The sequence below is a fragment of the Rhinolophus sinicus genome, chromosome 9, assembly GCF_057876585.1.
Source record: "Rhinolophus sinicus isolate RSI-liver-muscle chromosome 9, RSI-T2T, whole genome shotgun sequence".
Lineage (NCBI taxonomy): Eukaryota > Metazoa > Chordata > Mammalia > Chiroptera > Rhinolophidae > Rhinolophus > Rhinolophus sinicus.
The window spans coordinates 36,797,321-36,816,904 of record NC_142509.1 but is presented as its reverse complement, the minus strand read 5'-3'; the positions used below and the strand labels follow the sequence as shown (position 1 = coordinate 36,816,904).

Here is a 19,584-nt window from a genome sequence, read left to right as displayed (position 1 = left end):
CTCCAAGGCATGTCCAAAAACTTAGCTGCCAGCACATAAGGATTGGGAGAAATCCAAATTTGTATCTGCTTCTGAAGAGTCAGAGTATCTGGATCCCACTGCCACCTAGTATCAGTCACTGGGAGTTAAAGGACAGCTGACCACGACGTGACCTCTCTGAGATGCCACCATCCCCACCCAGCTTCATACCCTCATTTCCATCACCTCCCGGCCATGAACGCATACTAGTTTGCCAACTAAAATTGTCTGTCTGGCTTCACACTCGACCCTGGTACTACAATATCCATCAGGTGGCCTCGAGCCACGTGGCCACTGAGCATGGAAGTGTGGCTCGTCAGCTGAGCTGTGCTGAGCTCACACAGGAGGAGTCTGAAGCCTTAATATCAAAAGAAGTACGCACAAGTATCTCAATTACTTGTTCAAATAATATTTTAAATATATTGAGTGAAACACAATATGTTATTAAAATTTATTTCACCTGTTTCTTTTTGAATGTGGCTACTAGAAAACTTCACATTCCCTGTGTCTCGCACACTGCATGTCTCTTGAATAGCACTGGCTATCAAAGAATGCTCCAAGGCGGGGCTGTGACAGTTCTCTCGGAGCTGGCCAGCCACTGCCGGCCGTGGGGACGGCCTCACAGAAAGGGCCAAGCAAACAAACAACGCACTTACTTCTCTCCCATTGTTACAGTCACATAGTCGGTCACGGCCCGATACACCCGATCCACACGGAAACAGCGCAAAACAAGCAACTTCTGGAAAGGGGTGATGTTTTTATCGTAACCCAAGGGGAATGGAAACTGCTCGAGCGCATCCTGGTCATACCACTGGGAAGAGCAAAGGACAGTCATAGTGGCACCAATGGTATAATGAGACAGGCCCCAAAAGCCACTGTAAAAGGATGAAATCTATAGAAGTATGAACATCAAGGCCACTTCTAGTCAGGCCACTTTCTACCCCCCAAAACTATGCGCTCCAGGACGGGAAGGTCTGACTGTTATTCACTGTTGAGTCCCCAGCGCCCATCAAGGGACGTGGTCCATGGCAGGCACCCAATAAATAGTTCTTGGATGGATGGATGGATGGATGGATGGATGGATGGATGGACAGATGGAAATATTTCTTGGATGGATAGATGGATGGACAGATGGATAGACGGATGGAGAGCTGGATGGATGCTAAGATGGACGGACAGATGGATTGACAGATGGACAGATGGATGGTTCTCCCACAAAGCTAGCTGAGCTAGATAAAGGAGACTTCCATTCAGGGAATTAGAGGGCACTGGGTTACACTCTGAATGGATCATTCAAAGGAACATCTTCTCACTTACGAGGACTTAGGCTACAGTCTAAGGAGATGACTGACATGCAGGCAAGCGAAGGAGAAGAAAGAGAACATGAGCTCACCTCCTGCCAGACAGACAGATGTTTCTCAACATCATCAGGAAGACTCCCAAAGTGGTCTGAAAACATTTCTGATAGAAGAATGATATCTTCCCATCCCTGGTCGGACAACCAAACACAGGGCTTTTTTCGTTTGCTTTTCTCCAGGGAAATGTTTCCTAATCACAACAGAAGAAGAGTCAACAGCCAACACCAGCACACCAGGAGGAGTAGGCAGCTCTGGACTTGGACTTTTCTCACTTTGGGGAAAAATCTGCTAGAAAGAGGGGACTGGGAAGAGAAGGACGCGTGGGCTTCCCAAGTCATCGCCTGTGGCTCCAAACAGCCACTCGGCGTGGCTTCCAGACTCAGAGCAGCCTGTAGATGGAGACTGGCTGTACCGAGTCAAACCAGACCATTTCTGAGGTTGGAATTGTCAATCGAAACATTTAATAACGAAGTGCTGTTGGAAGCCGAGTTTTACGGAGAATTTCTGTTGTTGTTGTTTATGTGGATGAACAAACTTACATATATATACAGTGTGGGTCAAGTGAGTTGGGAAGAATGAAATGAGGCAAATTCATTACCTTTTAAAAAGAAAGCCAGCTCTTCCTGGGGGACTCTCCCTTCTGCTTGTTCTATCTTGATTGTCATATTGAAAGAAAACAGTAACTTGTGCTTCTCAAACAACCCTGAAGAGATATAGATGGATATTGACAATTTAAAAAACAAATCACTTTTAAAGCTGAGTTCCTTATGCACAATGTGCTTAAATTTAAGGGAAAATGAAACAGCTAGACTGCACGGTTGCTTTGAGCCCTCATTGTGCCTGACATCCACAGCTAAGTGTAAAAACTCAGGGCCCAGTTTACATATGTCATGCCCAATATATATACATACAAATGGGTACACAAACGTGTTCCAAGAAAACGTGTTTTACAAAAGCAGGCAGTGGGCCGGATGTGGGCTGCTGGCCGTGGCGAGCCAGTCTCGATGGTAGAGAAACACATGCCATCGATAGACTCTACACTGATAGGAAGAAGCAAAATACTAGTCTTTTTTTTTAGCAGAAGAAATGCCTTCCTGGAAAAAAGTTGTGTAAGTCAAAATCTGGGATTTCAGCTCTACTTCCTATGTGTTAGAAGGCTTGGCTACTTAAGTGAGCCCTGTACCCCATTTGCTACAGGCAGAATTATGTCCCCCCAAATCCGTATGCTGAAGCCCTGAGCCCAAGGACCTCTGAATGTGACTGCATTTGGAAACAGGGCTTCAGAAAGGTGACACAGCTAGAGTGAGGCCATGCGGGGGGGGGGGGGGGCCTGACCCAGTCTGACCAGTGTCCTTCTGAGAAGAGGAAGTTTGCGCACGAGACCCAGAGGTGCACGCGTACACGGCACCCGTCCTACTCAGTGGGAGGAGGTGCTCACCTGTGCAACCATAGTTATAGATGTTGAAGGTCAGTGTGTCCATGATGTTCCTTAATCGCTTCATAAGAATGGAGTCAGGCAGCGACTTCTTAAGGGACAGCCCGAAGACGTCGAGGAAGGCGCTCAGGGAGTACTGGTACATGGCGTTGACGAGCGCCATCTCTGACAGCACGAAGAACAGGATGGCCCCGCGCCTGGCGGCCGGCCGGTAGCCGTCCCGCAGCCTGTCGATGTCCAAGGCTGTCTTCTCTGCCAGCTTGAGCTTCTCTGACACCTAAAGGGAAGGCGCGTGTTGCCATGGAAACAGGAAGACTTAGACTCATGACCAGGAAGACTAACATGGGCAAGAAAATAAAAGGCAGAGCGCGGGAGTGGGAGGGGCAACCAAGATATCCAGACAGCACTCACGGGGCTGCAGCGCATCCCCTTCTCGCGAGCCGTGCGGGACGTTCGTGGCTGACTCCCCTGGCCCCATGTCCCTTCTCTAACAACAGTCCCTGACTTACTTGGACACTCACACCTTCTGCCTTCCATTCCATATAGGGGTGCTCCACCCCAACTCCAGGAGAGGAGCGTGTGACCCAGGCCCAACCAGTCGACGCATAGCATCCCCAGGCCACGGGACTGTGTGGGGTTGGACATGTGGGTGATTTAAGTGACTCTAGGACCTTCATGATAGGGACATGGAAAGATTCTCACTCTTTCCTTTGGACTTGATCCTGAGGGGACATGAGGGCAGACCCATCTTGTGACCGTGAGGGGAGCTTGGCTCCATGGGAGGCAGAGAGTGAAGCCAGCCCAGCAGAAGGCCCAGCCCAGAAATGCAAAGAAGTCCTGAGAATATGCCTGGAGTCCTGGATCCAGCCCCACCTGAAGCCATCATGAACTTTTCTCTTTTCTCAGCCAATAAATTCCCTTTTGACCTAAGCCAAGTAGGGTTGGGTTTTCTATTACTCGCAACTGAACGAGGCTGACCTGATGTACAAGGGCCCCTGGGAACACCTTTAGGGTTCCCCTCCCCATAGCACAGCCCAAGAGAGGTGACCTTTCCTCATCAGGCAAACCCCCAGGTGACTCAAAGCCCGAGTCTGATGACAGCACAGGTTGATGGCCTCCCACCCCACCCCCCAGCCCAAACCCTCCGCTTCTAAGACCCGGGACCGAGCACGCATGAGGCCCTGAGATCACGAGTCCGACTTTCTCCTGGAGCTCATAAGGAGATGGGCTGCTGGCTCCGTGCACTTCCCGTGCAGCTGATACCTCTGTGGCTTTGGACTTGGTCTCCTCCAGCGTGTACACCAGGTCCACGTTGTCCAGCATGTTCCCCGTGGAAGTCGCCAGTTCCCGAAGGAGGGAGTCCTCCAGATCCTTCAGCAGGTTCTTGTTCTCGCTCGTCTCCTGGATGAGGTGCTCCCTCTGCTCCTCCAGCTCGTGCCTCTCGTAGGCCACCAGCACGCTAAGCAGCTGGTCCTCCAGGCCCTTCAGCGTGACTGTGGGGACAGGGGGAGGCCCTCACAAGCTGGTCGCCGCATCGTCGCGCCTGTGCAGCTGTGCCTGACACAAGCCGAGGGTGGGTCCCGGCCAGCATTTCAGGAACCTGAGGACGCAAGCTCCTGCCAAAATCACTCTAAAGCCACAAGGTGAAAAATGCCAGAAGAAAATGCAGACGCTGCTCTATAGAGTGGGGGACGGATGCACCAAATGAAAATCCAGGCTCCCGTATTGGGGAGCCCGAGCTGAAAACATTCCCAATCCTTATTCACCTGTTTAAGAAACTGCATGACAACCCAGGAAAATTCGAGAAATGGCCTTCAATTCCTGACAGAATTCAGTTAAGAAGAATGGGGGAAATCCCCAATTATGTCATATATTTCAACAAAGAATACAGGACTACCTCCTGCCCCCATGGAAAAAGGTCACGCCTCCCTCCAGGCGGGAATATCTGAGCCCCCGGCCCAGACTCAGTCGCTCCTCAGGACACGTAACCCCCAGGTACTGCTGCAGCATGCAGACCTGACCAGTTAAGATGCGCCTGAGAGGACGATCTGGGGTCGCTGAATGACATGCTGTCTATCCTTGATCTCAGATCCAGGTCTCCATGGCGACCGCCCTACCTCGCTGCACTCACCCGTGTAATTGATCACCATGGCCTTGCCAAACACGGACGGGCCGTATCTGGGGTTGGCCAGCTTGGTGTTCAGGTAGAGCCTGAAATTGGAGTCATAGTCCACCTCCTTGTCTCCCAGGACGATGAACTGCCGGCCCTGGGAGACGACGATGTTCTTCTCCAGGACGTTGTCAATCACGGGGTCGATGTACTCATCCACATCGTGGAACAGGAAGGGCGTCCCGTACTTTATGGACATCTCCAGCTGCTTGAGGAAGTCAGGGTCATTGAAGGAAGCGACCTGGAGGGTGAGGAGGCAGGGGTGCAGGGTCAGCCCACCTGCCAAACGGAAGGGGAAAATACCTTGGAAGTGGGGACCGGATGTGTCCGAACCTTGAAGGGAGCCAGAAGGGAGGAGGAACAGGGAGAGACGCCAAGGCGTGTAAACCACATAAACCCAGAAATCCAGGAGGTTCAGGCGGAGTCTCTCGTTCAGAAAGCATAGTTCAGCGGCCAAGAGTATTTATGAAATTCATTACATCTCTCACAAGACCGCAAAAGGCATCCAAACACAGAGCCACAAAAATGTTCATCTTAATCCTTTGATTCCTTTCCCTCCAACCTCATGACAGCTTTGGTATCTTTCCTCAAGACATCTGAAAAAAGTCTCCCTCTATTGCAGTCCCCTGCGGCTGCCCTCTCCCCTTCCTCTCCACTCCGTTTTATTATGCTGATTTTCTGTCCCCAGAAATGGAATCTTCCCTCTGTGAGGGGAGGATGGGAGGAGGAGTGGGGGCGAGGAGTGGGCTGGGCATTTCAGAGCTCCCTGGCAGGCTGAGGGAAGAGGGGCACCGAGGGACGTGCTGCATTGGTAATATGTGTCGTACACTATCTGTGAATTTTAGAGGCACGCGTTCCTGAGTTTGGAACACAAACAGGCTTCCCCCAACAGCATGTACATACCTGGGAGCAAAGACCAGAAAAAATAAGGGAAAGGAAAAACCCAAAATCACGGGTTTGCTAATTATTTCAGCAAAAAGTGATTGGGCCCCAATAATTTCACCCAAGAAAATTGAAAAAATATGTCCCCAAAAATGACTTATACACAACCGTTCACAGCAATACTATTCACAACAGCCAAAAAGTGAAAACAAGCCACATGTCCATCAATTGTTGGATGGATGTTGTCCATTGGTCCAGTGGAGTGTCACTCAGCCATGAGAAGAAATGCAGCGCTGACACTTGCTCCAACATGAGTGACCCTGGAGGACACGGTGTAGAGTGAAACAAGCCAGACACTAAAGGCCACGTATTAGGATCCCACTCACAAGAAATGTCTAGAACAGGCAAATCTACAGAGAAGAAAATATTAGTGATTGCCAGAGGTTGGGGTGGGGGGTGGAAGAATTGGGAGGGATGGTGATGGCTGACGGAGACAGCGCTTCTTTTGGGGTGATAACAATTGATTCTGGTGGTTACACAACTCTGTAAATACACTAAGAAACCACTGAACTGTATGCTTTAAATGGATGAGTTGTGTGGTATGTGAATTATCTCTCAATCAAACCCTTTCCCCCACGCTTCCAAGAAAAGAAACTCAGCAACTAAGGCCACCGAGCCCTGTACTGCGTAGGGGACACAAAGGTGAGCAATGCACGATCTTTCCCTGCAAGTCGCTCACAGCCTCAGAGGCCAAGTGCAGAGTAAAAGCCAGGTGGTTCATCCTGCCCTCGAGACTCCACAAGGTGGGCTGGGGGTGGGGGCTCCGCTTAGGCTCAGGGTGGGCTCAGGGCGGTGGTGTTCCAGCTGGGCATGGCTAGAGTGTGGAAATGCCAGGAACAGGAGGTGGGAAGAGCCAGCTGCACCCGGAGAAGGGGCAGGGAGGGCAGAGGACACCAAGTGGGGCACCAGCCGTACCCGAAGGTTGTTCTTCTCCTCTCGCCTCTTTATCCAGTTGAGGGCCTGCTGCTGGGGGTCGATGCAGAGAGGGAAGCGGCTGGCCCGGGTGGTGAGGATGCCGTTCTGAATGGACAGCTCATCGGGGGGCAGGCCCTGGGAGCCCCACCTGGAAGAGACAGGGATTTGCCATGTTGTGAGCCAAGGGCTAAGGGTGGTAGGACAGGCCTTCTGGAACAATCTACCAATCCTAGACTGCTCAACCCTCCTCAGGGTCTGGGAGCTGGATTTGCAGTGCACCCACCATTTCTGTGCACTCAAGTCAGCTGCACCCAGTGCCATGCCCTACCAGGGGACACCCACATGGGCCCCAGCCGGGGGCACCCCTCGTCCTCCTGGCTCAGGTCACACACACCTGCTAATCTCAACATCATCTGTGAGCAGGTTTTCTAATCGAAAAGGCTGGCTCAGGGGAATGCCCCGCTCCAGGATATCGTGCTGCCACACTTGATTGACCATTTCGTCACGGAACTCCCACGTGAAGGCGCCTTCGTAGCTCAGGAACGCCGAGCATAGCAGGCAGTCCCCCAGCAACTTCACCCGCCGGTGCATCAGCTCGTCCAAATCCTTCAGCCACCTGGCACAGGACAGGAGGCTGCGGTGAGCGGCTACCTTCCAGCACAATCAGAAGGAACATTCTAGAAGAACCAGCTTGACCCATGCTAATGGGGCTAGCCAGGAGGAAACATTTCTCTTAGAGACAGAGATTGCCAGCTCCTTTTGCCAATTGTCTCCCTGTGAACCCAATGTGTTGAAAGACTTGCTTCAATCCCAGGGCTCAGCAGAACCTTGCATCTAACAGGGCCTCGACAAATGTTTGTAGTAGTACTAATCGCATTGTTTCAGAACGCTTAATCAATAACTTTTAAACACGCCCAGCAGAGCTCATAAGCTCTGGCCCTGCTTGGTGACAAAATTCTACCCAAGATACAAGAAAGCGGGTGTTCCATTTGGCCCCTTCTGGTAAACGGCCAAAGTCTTCTAGGTTTTAGAAATATTGAACATGGTTTGTTTCCAAACAATATTCTCCTGTGTTTTCCATACTGATTAGAAACTACTGTCATATTCATGGACCAGCTATGGCCAAATGGTCTTGCCCATAAGCATCAAACAGCCCCAGCGACTTAAGATAGAAGAAGCTCAGGACTGAAAAAGCCACAAGTGTCCAGCGACAGAGGTGGCTCCTCCTCCAGACCCATCCAGAATGGACTCAGGGTTAAAGATAGCCAAGGAGTAGCTTCCTAGGATACTGCGCACCTTGCCAGAGGCCACTGGCTTCTCCCTGTCACCGCTGCACTGCCGCCTTAACCCTTACTGAGCACTGAAGAAACAATACCCAACAGCTACTAAAAACAGAATCTACAGAACGGCCAGGAGCCACCGTAAACACGAGAAGAGTAAAACCAGAAGTTCTTCATGCGGTTTTCAGACAAAAATAGAGCCTGGGCTAGGCGGCATGGCGAGCACTGGTGGTGGTGATGTGCCCTCACAAGCCGCCGAGTTTTGCTCAGAGCCACTGAGCTGACGCTGACCTGACGTTCTCAGACCCCAGCCCCGAGATGAGCTTGTCGGCTGCGATCAGCCGGCGCTCCATGATTTCAGCTTCTTCCTGCAGCTTCTGCTTCTCCAGGATGGCGGCCTCGTATTTGCTCCCCAACGCCTCCAGTTCTCTCTGGATCGCTGCCAACTCATTCTGGATCCTTTCTAGCTCACGTTTTGTGAGGTAAAAATTCCGCTCCAGCCTGGCCACCTAAGTAAAGACAATTCGCACAACGGTGGGGAAAGGACCGTAGCACGGCAGGGACAAACCAGATGTCCACCCTGAATTTCTAACGAGGCTCAGACTTTTGGGGGCCACCACGTGCCACAGCGCTAGTCTACGGTTTGCTGCAAAAACCCCACATCCCATTAGATAAAGATGTCTTACATCCAATTAGCAAATGGCTCCATTTCTGTGTGTACTAAAGTCACAGTAAGAGGACGCTGTGGTTCTGAGTCAAAACCTCAAAAGCACAAATGCACTGACGACAGCACTGGTCTTACTATTGGGTTCTAAGTTTTCTGAGTAATAGAATTCTGAGTTATAAATGTCAAAATATGGCTCAGAATGACAGTATTGACCTTATATTTTTCTTTGTATTGTGGGCGCTACATGTCACTTTAACCAGTGGTTCTCCACTGGGCTCGATTTTGCCCCCCCCACTCCCCCCAGGGGACACGGCAATGTCTGGAGACATTTTTGGTTGTGGAAACTTGGGCGTAGGAACAATGGCATTTGAGGGCAGAGCCCAGGGGTGCACAGGGAGCACCCACAAAAGAGACCGGCCTGGCCTGAATGTCAGTAGCGCTGAGGTTGAGAGACCCTGCTTTTCCCGTAGAGAATGACTCTGAACGTCTTTTATCTACTCTTTTCACACAAAATTTGAAAATCTGCAGACTTAGGTTTTGTCAGTTCCCATTATATCTAAGTGAGAGCTGTAACTTGGGGGTATTATTTATCGGGGAGAATGTTTACGCAGCTTAAAATCGGGACCTGGCTGGAATCCTTCCAGCAAAGCTGTGGACACATTAATTCTGACTCCAAGTTGGTCTCTTGGCGGCCGTGTTTGGGCCTCCCAGACGGGCAATACCTTCTCTCTTTTGGGCTTGATTTCTCTGAAAACGTCACAGTAGCCCATTACGGCTTCGACAAATTTCAGCATTCCCAGGCCCGCTTTGCTCACAGCTTCCATTTCTTCAGTCGTGGTGTTGAGTGTCTTCAAGAGGACTAAAAGTCAGAGACAAAATGCTTTTGACGACCAGTGAGCTTCATCTTGGGGAAGTAAAATGGGAAACCAACTGCCCGTGGACAAGGGAAATAGAAGTAGCTCCTATTCCTCAGTCACCGTGAGCAGGACCCAGACAGCAGGCGGGTCCAAACCCGAATGAGTTTGCCTAAGAGGATGTTTAAGACGGTGAGGGAGGGGCACAGGTGACTGCCACCAGGACATCCTATGACCCAAGCACCTCCATGTGACAACCAGCAGCCCTGGGGACCCAGGATGTTGGTGGGGATCCCCAGCTGGGCACTAAGGTGGCTCAGAGCAGGCAGCTAACGGATTCATAGGCCATCACGGTCACCACCACCTCCACCTGCACCCTCACCCCCAGAGGAATTTCACATAAATGGAAACCTATCTAATCGATACTTGAGTAAAAAGAGTTCTTTGTGTTTCTGTACCTGTTGTTATCCTTTGTGTTTCATTTAGTTTTATTTTAAGTGGCTGAAAAAGAGCATTCAAGTTCTGAACAAACCACCAAGATAAAGTGACACTCTAGACTCGTGTTGCCCTTTGCAAAGACTGTCATCATTCCTGCTGTCCAGGAACCTGGGCAGGTCAGGAGTCAGGCAGGAAGAATGCAGACGCTCCACGACTGAAGATCCAGGGGCGGCCGCGGATGGTGCCATCCCTCCCTCTCACCCATCCCCAGGCACCTACAGAAGACTGTACTGGCAAGTGGTGCGAGAGGAGAAGTCAAGGTTAGACCAACTCTTGGCACCACCGTGCCTGTGGGACAAGACGTGCAGAAGACAAGGCCGGGTGGGTTCCAATGAGAAGGTCCTGTCTCCTCGGGGAGAACCAGAGTGACTGTGGCATCAAACACGCAGCGGGGACGATGGCTGCTCCTGCCCAGCCAGCGTCCACCCTCCTGCGTCCTGTGGCAGGACTGCCATCTTCTCTGGGAACAATCATTCCTCCTCTCCATCCGCAGGGCCACAGTGACACCATGTGACCACAATGGGAGGGTCTGCCGACAACAAGTCCCCTCCTAGCTCTCCATGCCTGCCCCAGAGACAGATGCCAGACTGAGGACGACCCTGGCCATTCCGAGATTTGTCTACACTCACCTCTGATATTTTTAACTTGGCTCTGGGTGATGGAATCAAAATCCATCTCCATGAGCGACCGCAGGAAATTGGAGTCGGACATCATGCCCTTGGCGGTTTTCCAGTTGAGCTCTTTGTACCCCTTCATGATCAGGATGCACTCACACACCGTCTGCACCTGTTTCGGGGGCTTCGCGAAGGACCTGGCAAGAAAGGGAAGCGTGCGTGGGTCAGCACCCGGCCTGAATGCGAGTTCCAGAAAGCATGGCTCCACCCAGAGTCCTGCCTTGGAGGTGACGCTGCACAGATGCAAAGGAAGCCACGTCCCAGTGAGGACCTGGGCTCCAGAGGTGAACTTCTCCAAGGGCAGGGGCAGGTCTCACCTGTCAGGTGACCAAGCATCAGAATCATAGCGGGGTGTCATTAAAATGCAAACGCAGGCCACCCCCAAGCACAGGAATCCCTAGGTCAGGGTGGAGCCTGAGAAACTTTTTTTAATTACACCTGGAGTGTAATTTAGTCTAAATGGCAGCCAGCGTCACTCTGTCATCCTCATCACTGGCCTATTTCCGTTTACCACGTGGAGAAAGAAGAGGGCTCGAGTGCTTGGATGGCCTGTCAGTGTCCACACAGCCGGCAGGGTCTGCGGTCCCTGCATCCGGGGCTCCTTCCAGGCTATGTTGCCCATGAGTTGTTTTCTTTGTCTGTCATGAGACTAGACTATCTCTCTGCTGCTCCAACACCCAGAGGTCCAGTGCCTTCTGCCCTCCGGGGAACTGGAAACCCGAAAGGAGCAGGAGGAGGCACGGCAGCATGGGTGTAAAGACCCGAGAAGGAATGGGTGGCCCGTGAGCCACGCTCACTCAGTAGGACTGCTTGGCCGCCCGCTGCTGGGCAGTCGGTAAGAGCCACGTCAAGTCACGCAGACCCCAAAGCCTAACAAATAGACAGAAGCAGAAAGAAAATGATAAAGAAAAGGCAAAGGAAAGAAAGGAAAAGGAGAGAACAGGAGATGGCAGAGGCCCCAGAGAGCACAGAGCAGCAGGGGGAGTGAGGCAGGAGTCCAGCCATTCCAGTAGGCGGCCAGACTGACCCAGGGGAGGGAGAGACAGGGGGTGGGGGGAGAACCCTACTGCACAGCAGTGTGGAGACTTCCTACACTGGGCAAACCCTACACCCCTTCTGGCCCTGGAACCCCCACCCTCTTCCCTGCAGACAAGAGAGGACAGAGGGAGGGAGCCACAGCGCAAGGACAAGCCAGGGCAATGTCTCCAGCGTGAAGCCCATGATTAAAGTAATGGCCCTGAGTCACCGGGGAAAGGTGCAGTTTTGCCAGGGTTAGGGGCTATGAAAGCAGGCAAGGCTGTCAACTGTTTTTCAAAGGTTTTCTTTAGAATTGCTGACAGCCAGGCCCAGGCTGCTGCTCTCTGAATAGTCAGAGAAGGAAAGAATCAGCAAGACATTTTCAGATACAAGACGGAAAGAGTCCAGGCTTCAGTGCAGGGTCCTGCACCCTTGGGCATGTTAGGAAATGTCCAGGAGTCTCAGTTTTGCCATCTATAAAATGGGGAAACAGAACCAAAACTTCTAGCTCCAAAATCCTATGAGTCTGTGAAAGTGAAGTTCTCTGCTATCAGCGTGCAGACTGTTCCAGGGAACGGCGCTTGTCCAAACACATCACTTGGTAATGCCGGATGACAGAGTGTCCCAAATACTGAGGCTGCAAGTCTGGGAAATGGAAACATTTGTTCCATATGATTCCTTCCTTCCATCACAAAAGAAACTCGGGGTGAGAGAGAGATGAGAGAGAAAGAGGTGACATGCTGCGCTCTCTGAAGGAAAATCATAACTACAAACCCCACGCCCCACCTCCTCCACTCACTCTACCCAGCACTCCAACCGTCTGCTTTTCCCTCGAGCCAAGCTCCTTCCAACCTCTGGAAGGGCCCCCCTCTAGCCTCTATCCTACAACTGGTGACTCTCTCCTCTCTAGTCATGTCCCCGTTTAAATGTCACTCCCTTCCCTGATTCCCCGCCCACCAGACTAGGTCAGGCCCCCCATTATCCACAGTCATGGCCGAAAAGACCTTTCTTTCCTTCCTGCCTAACCTGGTCCTGGGTAATTTCCTGTGTGAAGGCCTGTGCCTCCCCCAGACTGGGGGCTCCATGTGGTGAGGACCCTGCCCGCCTGGCTCACCGCTGCTCAGACCCCACGCCAGCATAGGCTGGGCATGTGGCCGACACCCAGTGACTACCAAATGCATGAAAGGAAGGGAAGTAAAGTCACAAGCCAGTCACAAAGGGAGCCTTTTGCACACCAGTGAAACATCCACTTCTGATCTTCACTACCCCAATCTTCCTGCCCTAACATTGGACGACTCCTGCAAAGGGGATTAAGCATCACAGAAAGGCAGTGCTATTCAGAGAATGAAAGGGTCATGGGATTGTCAGATATAAGTGCTGACTCATCACATTCAGCATCCAAGTGACTGACAAGAAAGCCAGGCTGTTGTCATCTGGAAAAAATAAAATTGGGTCCAAACTCACATAAAACCCCAGGAAAAATCCCAATGAGATCAAAGATTTAAACTATAAAAGTACAGGAAGACATCATGGGGAAATTATTTCACAATCTTCCAGTTGTAAGACATTTTAAGTATGACATAATAGCGAAAAGCCACAAAGTAAAATATTGCTAAAATCTGTCACGTAAAAATAAAAATTTTGTATGTGGCAAACACAAAGACACAAAACTCATAAACAAAGTCAAAGGGCCAATGACAAACTGAGAAAAATATCTGCAACTCACATGTGGATAAAAAGCTAATTTCCCTATTATATAAAAATTCCTTGGAAACGGACAAGAAAAAAAAAGCAGCAATAACAACAATCCAACAGATAAATGGGCAAAGCACATAAACAGTTCACAGAAAAGGAAATAAACATGACTTTTACACACAGTTCTCACCTATTAAAATAAAGGACAACTCCATTCATAATAAAGTAAATGTACATTAAAACTACACACACACCATTTTTCATCTCCAAAACAAGCAAAACCCCAGATGTTTAGCAGTGCCCCCTGTTGGTGAGAGTATGAAAAAGTAGGCGCGCACTTGGGTTACCGGGGAGTGTAAACTGGTTCCCCTCCCACAGGAGGCGTCAGCCACCGACACTGTAAACGCACACACCCCTGGACCCAGCAACTCCAATTCTGGAAACGTGTTCTTCCAGTGGACTTGCCCAGATACACAGTGACGTGTGGTCAGGGTTATTCTTTGCCACACTGCAAAGACAGACCAAAGACTGGAAACAAGCTCAAGATTCAGAAATGAGGGCTAGTTAAATCAATGATGGCACAGCCCTCCAACGGAATATGATGGGCAATTTAAAAATATCAGGGAAATTCATCACATGCAGAAGATCTCCAAAATGTATTATGAAGGGGAAAAGGCAAGATGCAGAAAAATATGCATAGTGTGTCTTTAATGTGGAAAAAAGGAAGGAAAAAAGAATACTCAGGTATGCCTTGTTCTACAAACCCCTAGAATCCAAAGTCAGAAGCTGAAGAGACACTGGTGTATCTGGTCTCTTGAATGAGCATAAAAACTCTCTGAATGGATATATGAGAAATGAATGGCAGCGGTTACCTGCCGAGTCGGGGGAGGCGAGCTGAGCTGATGGGGGGGGACAGGGCAGGAGCTTTTCACAGCATGTCACTCTGACGTTGGAACTATGATCCTAGCTAATATTTACATGGCACTGACTGTGCTCAACCCAGTTCTGAGAGCTCTTTACAATAATGGCTCATAACAACCCTGATGTTGTGGGGACCATTATTACTGTGTTTCCCAGAAAACAAGACTTAGCTGGACAATCAGCTCTAATGCGTCTTTTGGAGCAAAAATTAATATAAGACCCGGTCTTATATTACATAAGACACTTATATTACATAAGACCGGGTCTTATATTATAGTAAAAAAAGACCATGTCTTATACTAAATTTTGCTCCAAAAGACGCATTAGAGCTGATTGTCCGGCTAGGTCTTATTTTCGGGGAAACACTGTATGATCCACATTTTACAAATGAGGAAACTGCAGCACAGAGAGGTTAGGTGACTTTGCAAAGGTCACACAGCTTTCTCAGGCACCCGTCTCACACCTGTTTCAGAGGTGACACAGGCACACCATCTATATGCAGGGGACACATATCAAGCGGTCCATGTGGTCCTATGGAAACCCCCTCTCCCTTGGGTTTTCTGAAGGACTCATAGCCCCCTCTCTCCAAATAAATTCCCTTTAAAATTACTTCCCAACTCTCTGTGCCACGATGGTTTTATGCTGCTGACCTGGGAGCGGTACCCAAAATTCACCTAACCTGGTGGCCAGATATTTCCTTTGGCAGCATGGATGTTGGCATTCCCTCCCACGACACAGCCTGGTATTTCTACTCTGCTCTGGTACCTCAGTCTACACTTCCAACGCATGCTACCGCCATGTTAAAACGTCCATCCTGACACCTTCGTTGGAGCCACGCTGCAAAACTCTGAAGGAACGACTTCTTGCTCCCAAGAGCTACTCAGCTCCCGTCTTGGGACCAGCTAACCCTTCTGTTCAAATTCACACGTTTCACTAACAAAAAAACAGTGAGAACATGGCCTCCAACCAGGAACGCTGCTCAGCTCTTAGGAAAAGATAAGCCCAGAGAAGCAGCACCATTCCGCCAGAACCACACAGCGGAGTCAGCTCCTGGCCTGGGAACAGGAGCCCGTTTCCCACGAGACCTGACTGTGGGGCCAGGAGCCCCTTCTTAAAATGAGGACGTGCTGGGGAGTGAGGAATGGGCACCCTGAGGATCCTAAACCGGGGAGATGTGTGGGCCAGGCAGCAAAAGGTCAGGGAATGGCAGGCAGCATGGTCTCCTTCCTGGCTTCACCCCTGGTGCTAAACTTACAAGCGAGATCTGCTAACAGTGCCCCAGGGAGACAAAGCCATTTTGGAAGAGCCCGCCTGCCCCTCCCCACACCAGCCCCTTTTCCTGACAGCACACAAGCCCTCTGGCTGCAGGAGATGAGTCACTTTACAGACTGATCTGCAAAATGGCTGGGGGCCACACTAAAGACCCACTCTCGCCACTGCTCACAAGCCCATTTGGCTAGAAATGGGTCTGAGTATCTCCCGCGCTCTCTCGGCTGTGCCGGGCTGTTTCCAGCGGGCACTGACCTCTGCCTCGGGGGTGTCCCATCAGGAGGGCTGACTCACAGAGCCCACCTCTCCCATACACCCTGCCCAGGAACCCAGTCTCCTTCGGAGAGTCGGCCTGGGTTCAAGGCCACAGGCCCAGCTACCTATCAGCTGGGGGGCCTGGGGCAAGCCGCCTGCCTCCCTGGGCCCCACTTCCCTCAGGTAGTAACAGTTCCCACCACGGAGAGTGTCTGGCACTGGGAGGGACCGGCACAGGGCAGGGCTCCATTAATGCCTAACGGCCACGAGTGTCATAACTGCTGTCAGGAACGGCGCTGGTGGAGCAGCCCAGCTGAACACGGCCGTCCGTTACCTTATCTCGGTCACATCTGACTTGTCCAGCTTCTGCAGCTCCAGCTTGGCGGCCTCCAGGATAGGCATGACCTCGGCAAGAGCCGTCTCGGCCTCAGCCTTCTCCACTGCGATGATCTTGTTCTGCTCCTCTATCTCCATGGCTTTTTCTTCCGCGAGCTTCTTCTTCTCCTCCGCTGTCGGGGGAGGGGGACGTCAGTGAAGCCACCGGGTGTGGGGATGATGGACCAGAGCCAAAGCAGAGTGCAGCCCTCGAGGGTCCTTGCTGGGCCACGGGGCATCTATGGAGCTCGGGCCAACATGGTGGTCTCAGGTGTCCCCACCAGAACAGAAGTGCTCAGGGTACACCGGGTCCCAACACCAGGACGGCTGCTCCAATTCTGACCCTCCCACCCGTGTCCCAGCCACTCCATATCACGTGGCATCGAGCAGCCCTGCTTAGATGAGGACGCCGGGGCTGCCCTCCCTGGGTTTTGACTCCCTGAGATCTCTCTGCCCCTTCAACACCTTGACCTATGTAAGTTCCGGCCCAGCTCAAAAGTGGCCTGCCCCCTGTCACTCTCCACCTCATCACTCTGTTTATTTGCTTCAGGGCACTGATCGCATCTGAAATTTCATCTACTTTCTGGCTCACTGACTGTCTGGTTCCACTCATGAGAATGTAAGCATCTCCCCAAGGGCTGTAGCCCCAACATTTGGAATAGGACTTGGCTCACAGCAGGTGTACTGGGTTGAATAATGTTCCCCCCGAAATTCAAGTCCACCCAGAACCTCAGAATGTTACCTTCTTTGGAACGAGGGTCTTTGTAGCTGGAATTAGTTAACATGAGGTCACACTGGGTTAGGGTGAGCCCTAAGTCCAATGACTGCGTCCTTCTAAGAAGGCCATGTGAGGACACAGGGACAGAGGGAAGAAGGTCGTGCGATGATGGAGGCAGAGGCTGGAGTACACATCTATGAGCCAAAGAATGCCCAGGACTGCCAGCCACCACGAGAGGCTGGAAGAGGCAGGAAGCGGCCTCCCCTGGCGCCCCTGGAGGGAGCCGGCCCTGCTGACCACGCCTTCTTTTCAGACCTCTGGCCTCCAACTGTGAGAATAAAAGCCTGTTGTTCAAGCACCTAATTGATGGTGCTTTGTGGTGGCAGCCTCAGGACATGATTACAGTAGGTATTCAATAAATGCACACTGAATTCACTATTATCTCCTGCTGGGCGTTCTCTGGGATTCATCTTCACAGCAGACAAGCAGGTGAAGTGGAGTGTCCGCAGTGGGGGAGGTGGGTTGGGGAGATAACGATCCCACGCCCGTCAAATCCTTAAGCCACCAGCTCTGGGTCTGCACACGGTAGTGTCTCAGTGTTTACTAAAGGGGGCTTGACACCGACTCAGGAAAAAATGGCAACTGAAGTGTCAAAAGATGCCACTCTCAGGGCCGACCAGGGGCTGTCCCCTGGTGGAACCGGGTCCTGTTGTGTGTATGTGGGGGGGGGGGTACCCACCCGCCCCCCCACCCCCCGAGCTGGCCCCACACTCGCCTATGGCCGTGTTGGTGGAGATCTCCTCCAGTAGAGCCTCGCAGGCAGCGGACTTCTCCGCCAGCACGACCTTCTGCTCGGCCAGCTTCAGGTTCAGCTCGTCCAGTTGAATGGTGGCCTCCTTCAGTTTGTCCAGCCCCCCCTCCAGACGCTTGCACTGAGCTGCAGACAGAGAACACCAGTACTCACCACCAAGGTGGGCGCTGTTCCCAACACGTCCAGGCAAGCATTCCAGGGGCCTTACTGCTATTCATCCAACTTGGGCTCATGGGGGGTGGGGGAGAATCATTCTCCTAAGATGTCAAGCATCTTTCAGGGCGTTCACTGCCGTATGGGGATAGCAGCAGCCGAAATGAATATATTTCTGAAAACGGCCCTTCGTTTGGCCAACAACCAGAGCATTTTTCAAAAGCATTTTGCAACAGAGTACATTGCTGCCATCAAATATCTCTAACGCAATGAAAATTTAGACCTAAGAAAGTTCATGGGCCAACACAGAAAAATAAAAATAGGAGCGTGCCAGGGCCCTGCCCATACTGAGAATCACTCTGAGAGGCAGTGTGCCCTGCTCTGCCTCAGTCCCAAAGGTGCCTCTTGCTAAGACACGTCTGCTTAAAGAAAAGATCGGAGCGTAGAGCCTTGCGAGTTTATTCGTCAATAATGACAATTTCTGTTCACCATCCCCTTCCAAGTCTTACCTATATTATACTGAGTTTTCTCATCCAGTAATTTCGAGTACGTGTTAATAAAATCAAGGTAATTCTTGGGAGTTACATAGTTGCTGCGCCTCAGTTTCTGTAGAAATTGTGTGCTGAATTCACCCACGGATTCGTGGACCAAAACCACATGTTCTACCAGACCTTCTATATTTTCTACTGGGATCATCGGATTATTCCCTGAAGAGGAAGGAATGAAAAAGATACCTCACAAAGAAAGGAAACAAGCAGTTCCTCAATACGATACAGTTCCTCATAGGACCCAGTAATTCCACTCTGGGTGTGTGCCCAAAAGAACGGGAAATGGAGGTGAGCAGATTCCCACATGTCAATGCTCACAGCGGCATCGATCACAGGAGCCACAGTGGAGTGACATGTGTCACTCCACAGCTGATGGACAAACGGAACGTGGTCCATCCATACAGTGGAAGAGGCTGCAGCCTTAAAGAGGAAGGAACATCTGACACACTGCTGACCCTCAAAAACATGCTAAGTAAAAGAAGCCAGACACAAAAGGACAAGTGTTACAGGATTCGACTTATACGAAAAGTCTAGAATAGGCAAATTCATAGAGACAGGAAGTGGATTAGTGGTTGCCAGGAGAGGGGGATGGGATGGGGAATCAGGGTTTAATGGGCGCAAAGTTTCAGTTCTACAAGACGAAAACTGGCCTGGACATGCATGGTGGTGGTGGTGGTGGTGGTGGCTGCTACGACATGTGGATGTAATTAATGCACTTAAAAACTATGCACTTAAAAATAGTTAAAATAGAAAATTTTATGTTATATATATTTTACCACAAGAAAAATGATATAACAATGTTTTAATAAAAAGAAAGGAAAAGAGCAGTTATCACTTGCTGGTGGTTCTTCTGATCCATGCTGGTATTTTCTCTAAGAACACAAGTCTCTTCCTACTGGTAGTAAGGTCTGTCTCCCGAAAGGCTAAGGCCCTGTGGGGGCAGGGGCTTGGGATTTCAGGAGAGAAATTCACCCAGTGTCCCCACTGCAGCCCCTGCGTCCAGCACACACT

At 50.9% G+C, this 19,584-nt stretch overlaps 1 protein-coding gene across 1 annotated transcript in view; it reads right to left on the bottom strand.

Annotated features, from left to right (window-relative positions):
* DNAH10 (dynein axonemal heavy chain 10) overlaps positions 1-19,584 on the bottom strand; it is a 113,752-nt gene that overhangs the window by 7,923 nt on the left and 86,245 nt on the right. Inside the window, exons 55-68 of the mRNA XM_019748752.3 lie at positions 18,535-18,732; positions 17,837-17,998; positions 16,303-16,477; positions 10,767-10,948; positions 9,508-9,644; positions 8,410-8,627; positions 7,233-7,454; positions 6,839-6,986; positions 4,943-5,222; positions 4,075-4,304; positions 2,815-3,088; positions 1,975-2,079; positions 1,412-1,566; positions 675-829 (exon numbers count right to left, since the gene is read on the bottom strand). Of these exons, the coding sequence (XP_019604311.3) occupies positions 675-829; positions 1,412-1,566; positions 1,975-2,079; positions 2,815-3,088; positions 4,075-4,304; positions 4,943-5,222; positions 6,839-6,986; positions 7,233-7,454; positions 8,410-8,627; positions 9,508-9,644; positions 10,767-10,948; positions 16,303-16,477; positions 17,837-17,998; positions 18,535-18,732 (2,641 nt within the window). The remainder of the gene's footprint in view (positions 1-674; positions 830-1,411; positions 1,567-1,974; positions 2,080-2,814; positions 3,089-4,074; positions 4,305-4,942; positions 5,223-6,838; positions 6,987-7,232; positions 7,455-8,409; positions 8,628-9,507; positions 9,645-10,766; positions 10,949-16,302; positions 16,478-17,836; positions 17,999-18,534; positions 18,733-19,584) is intronic.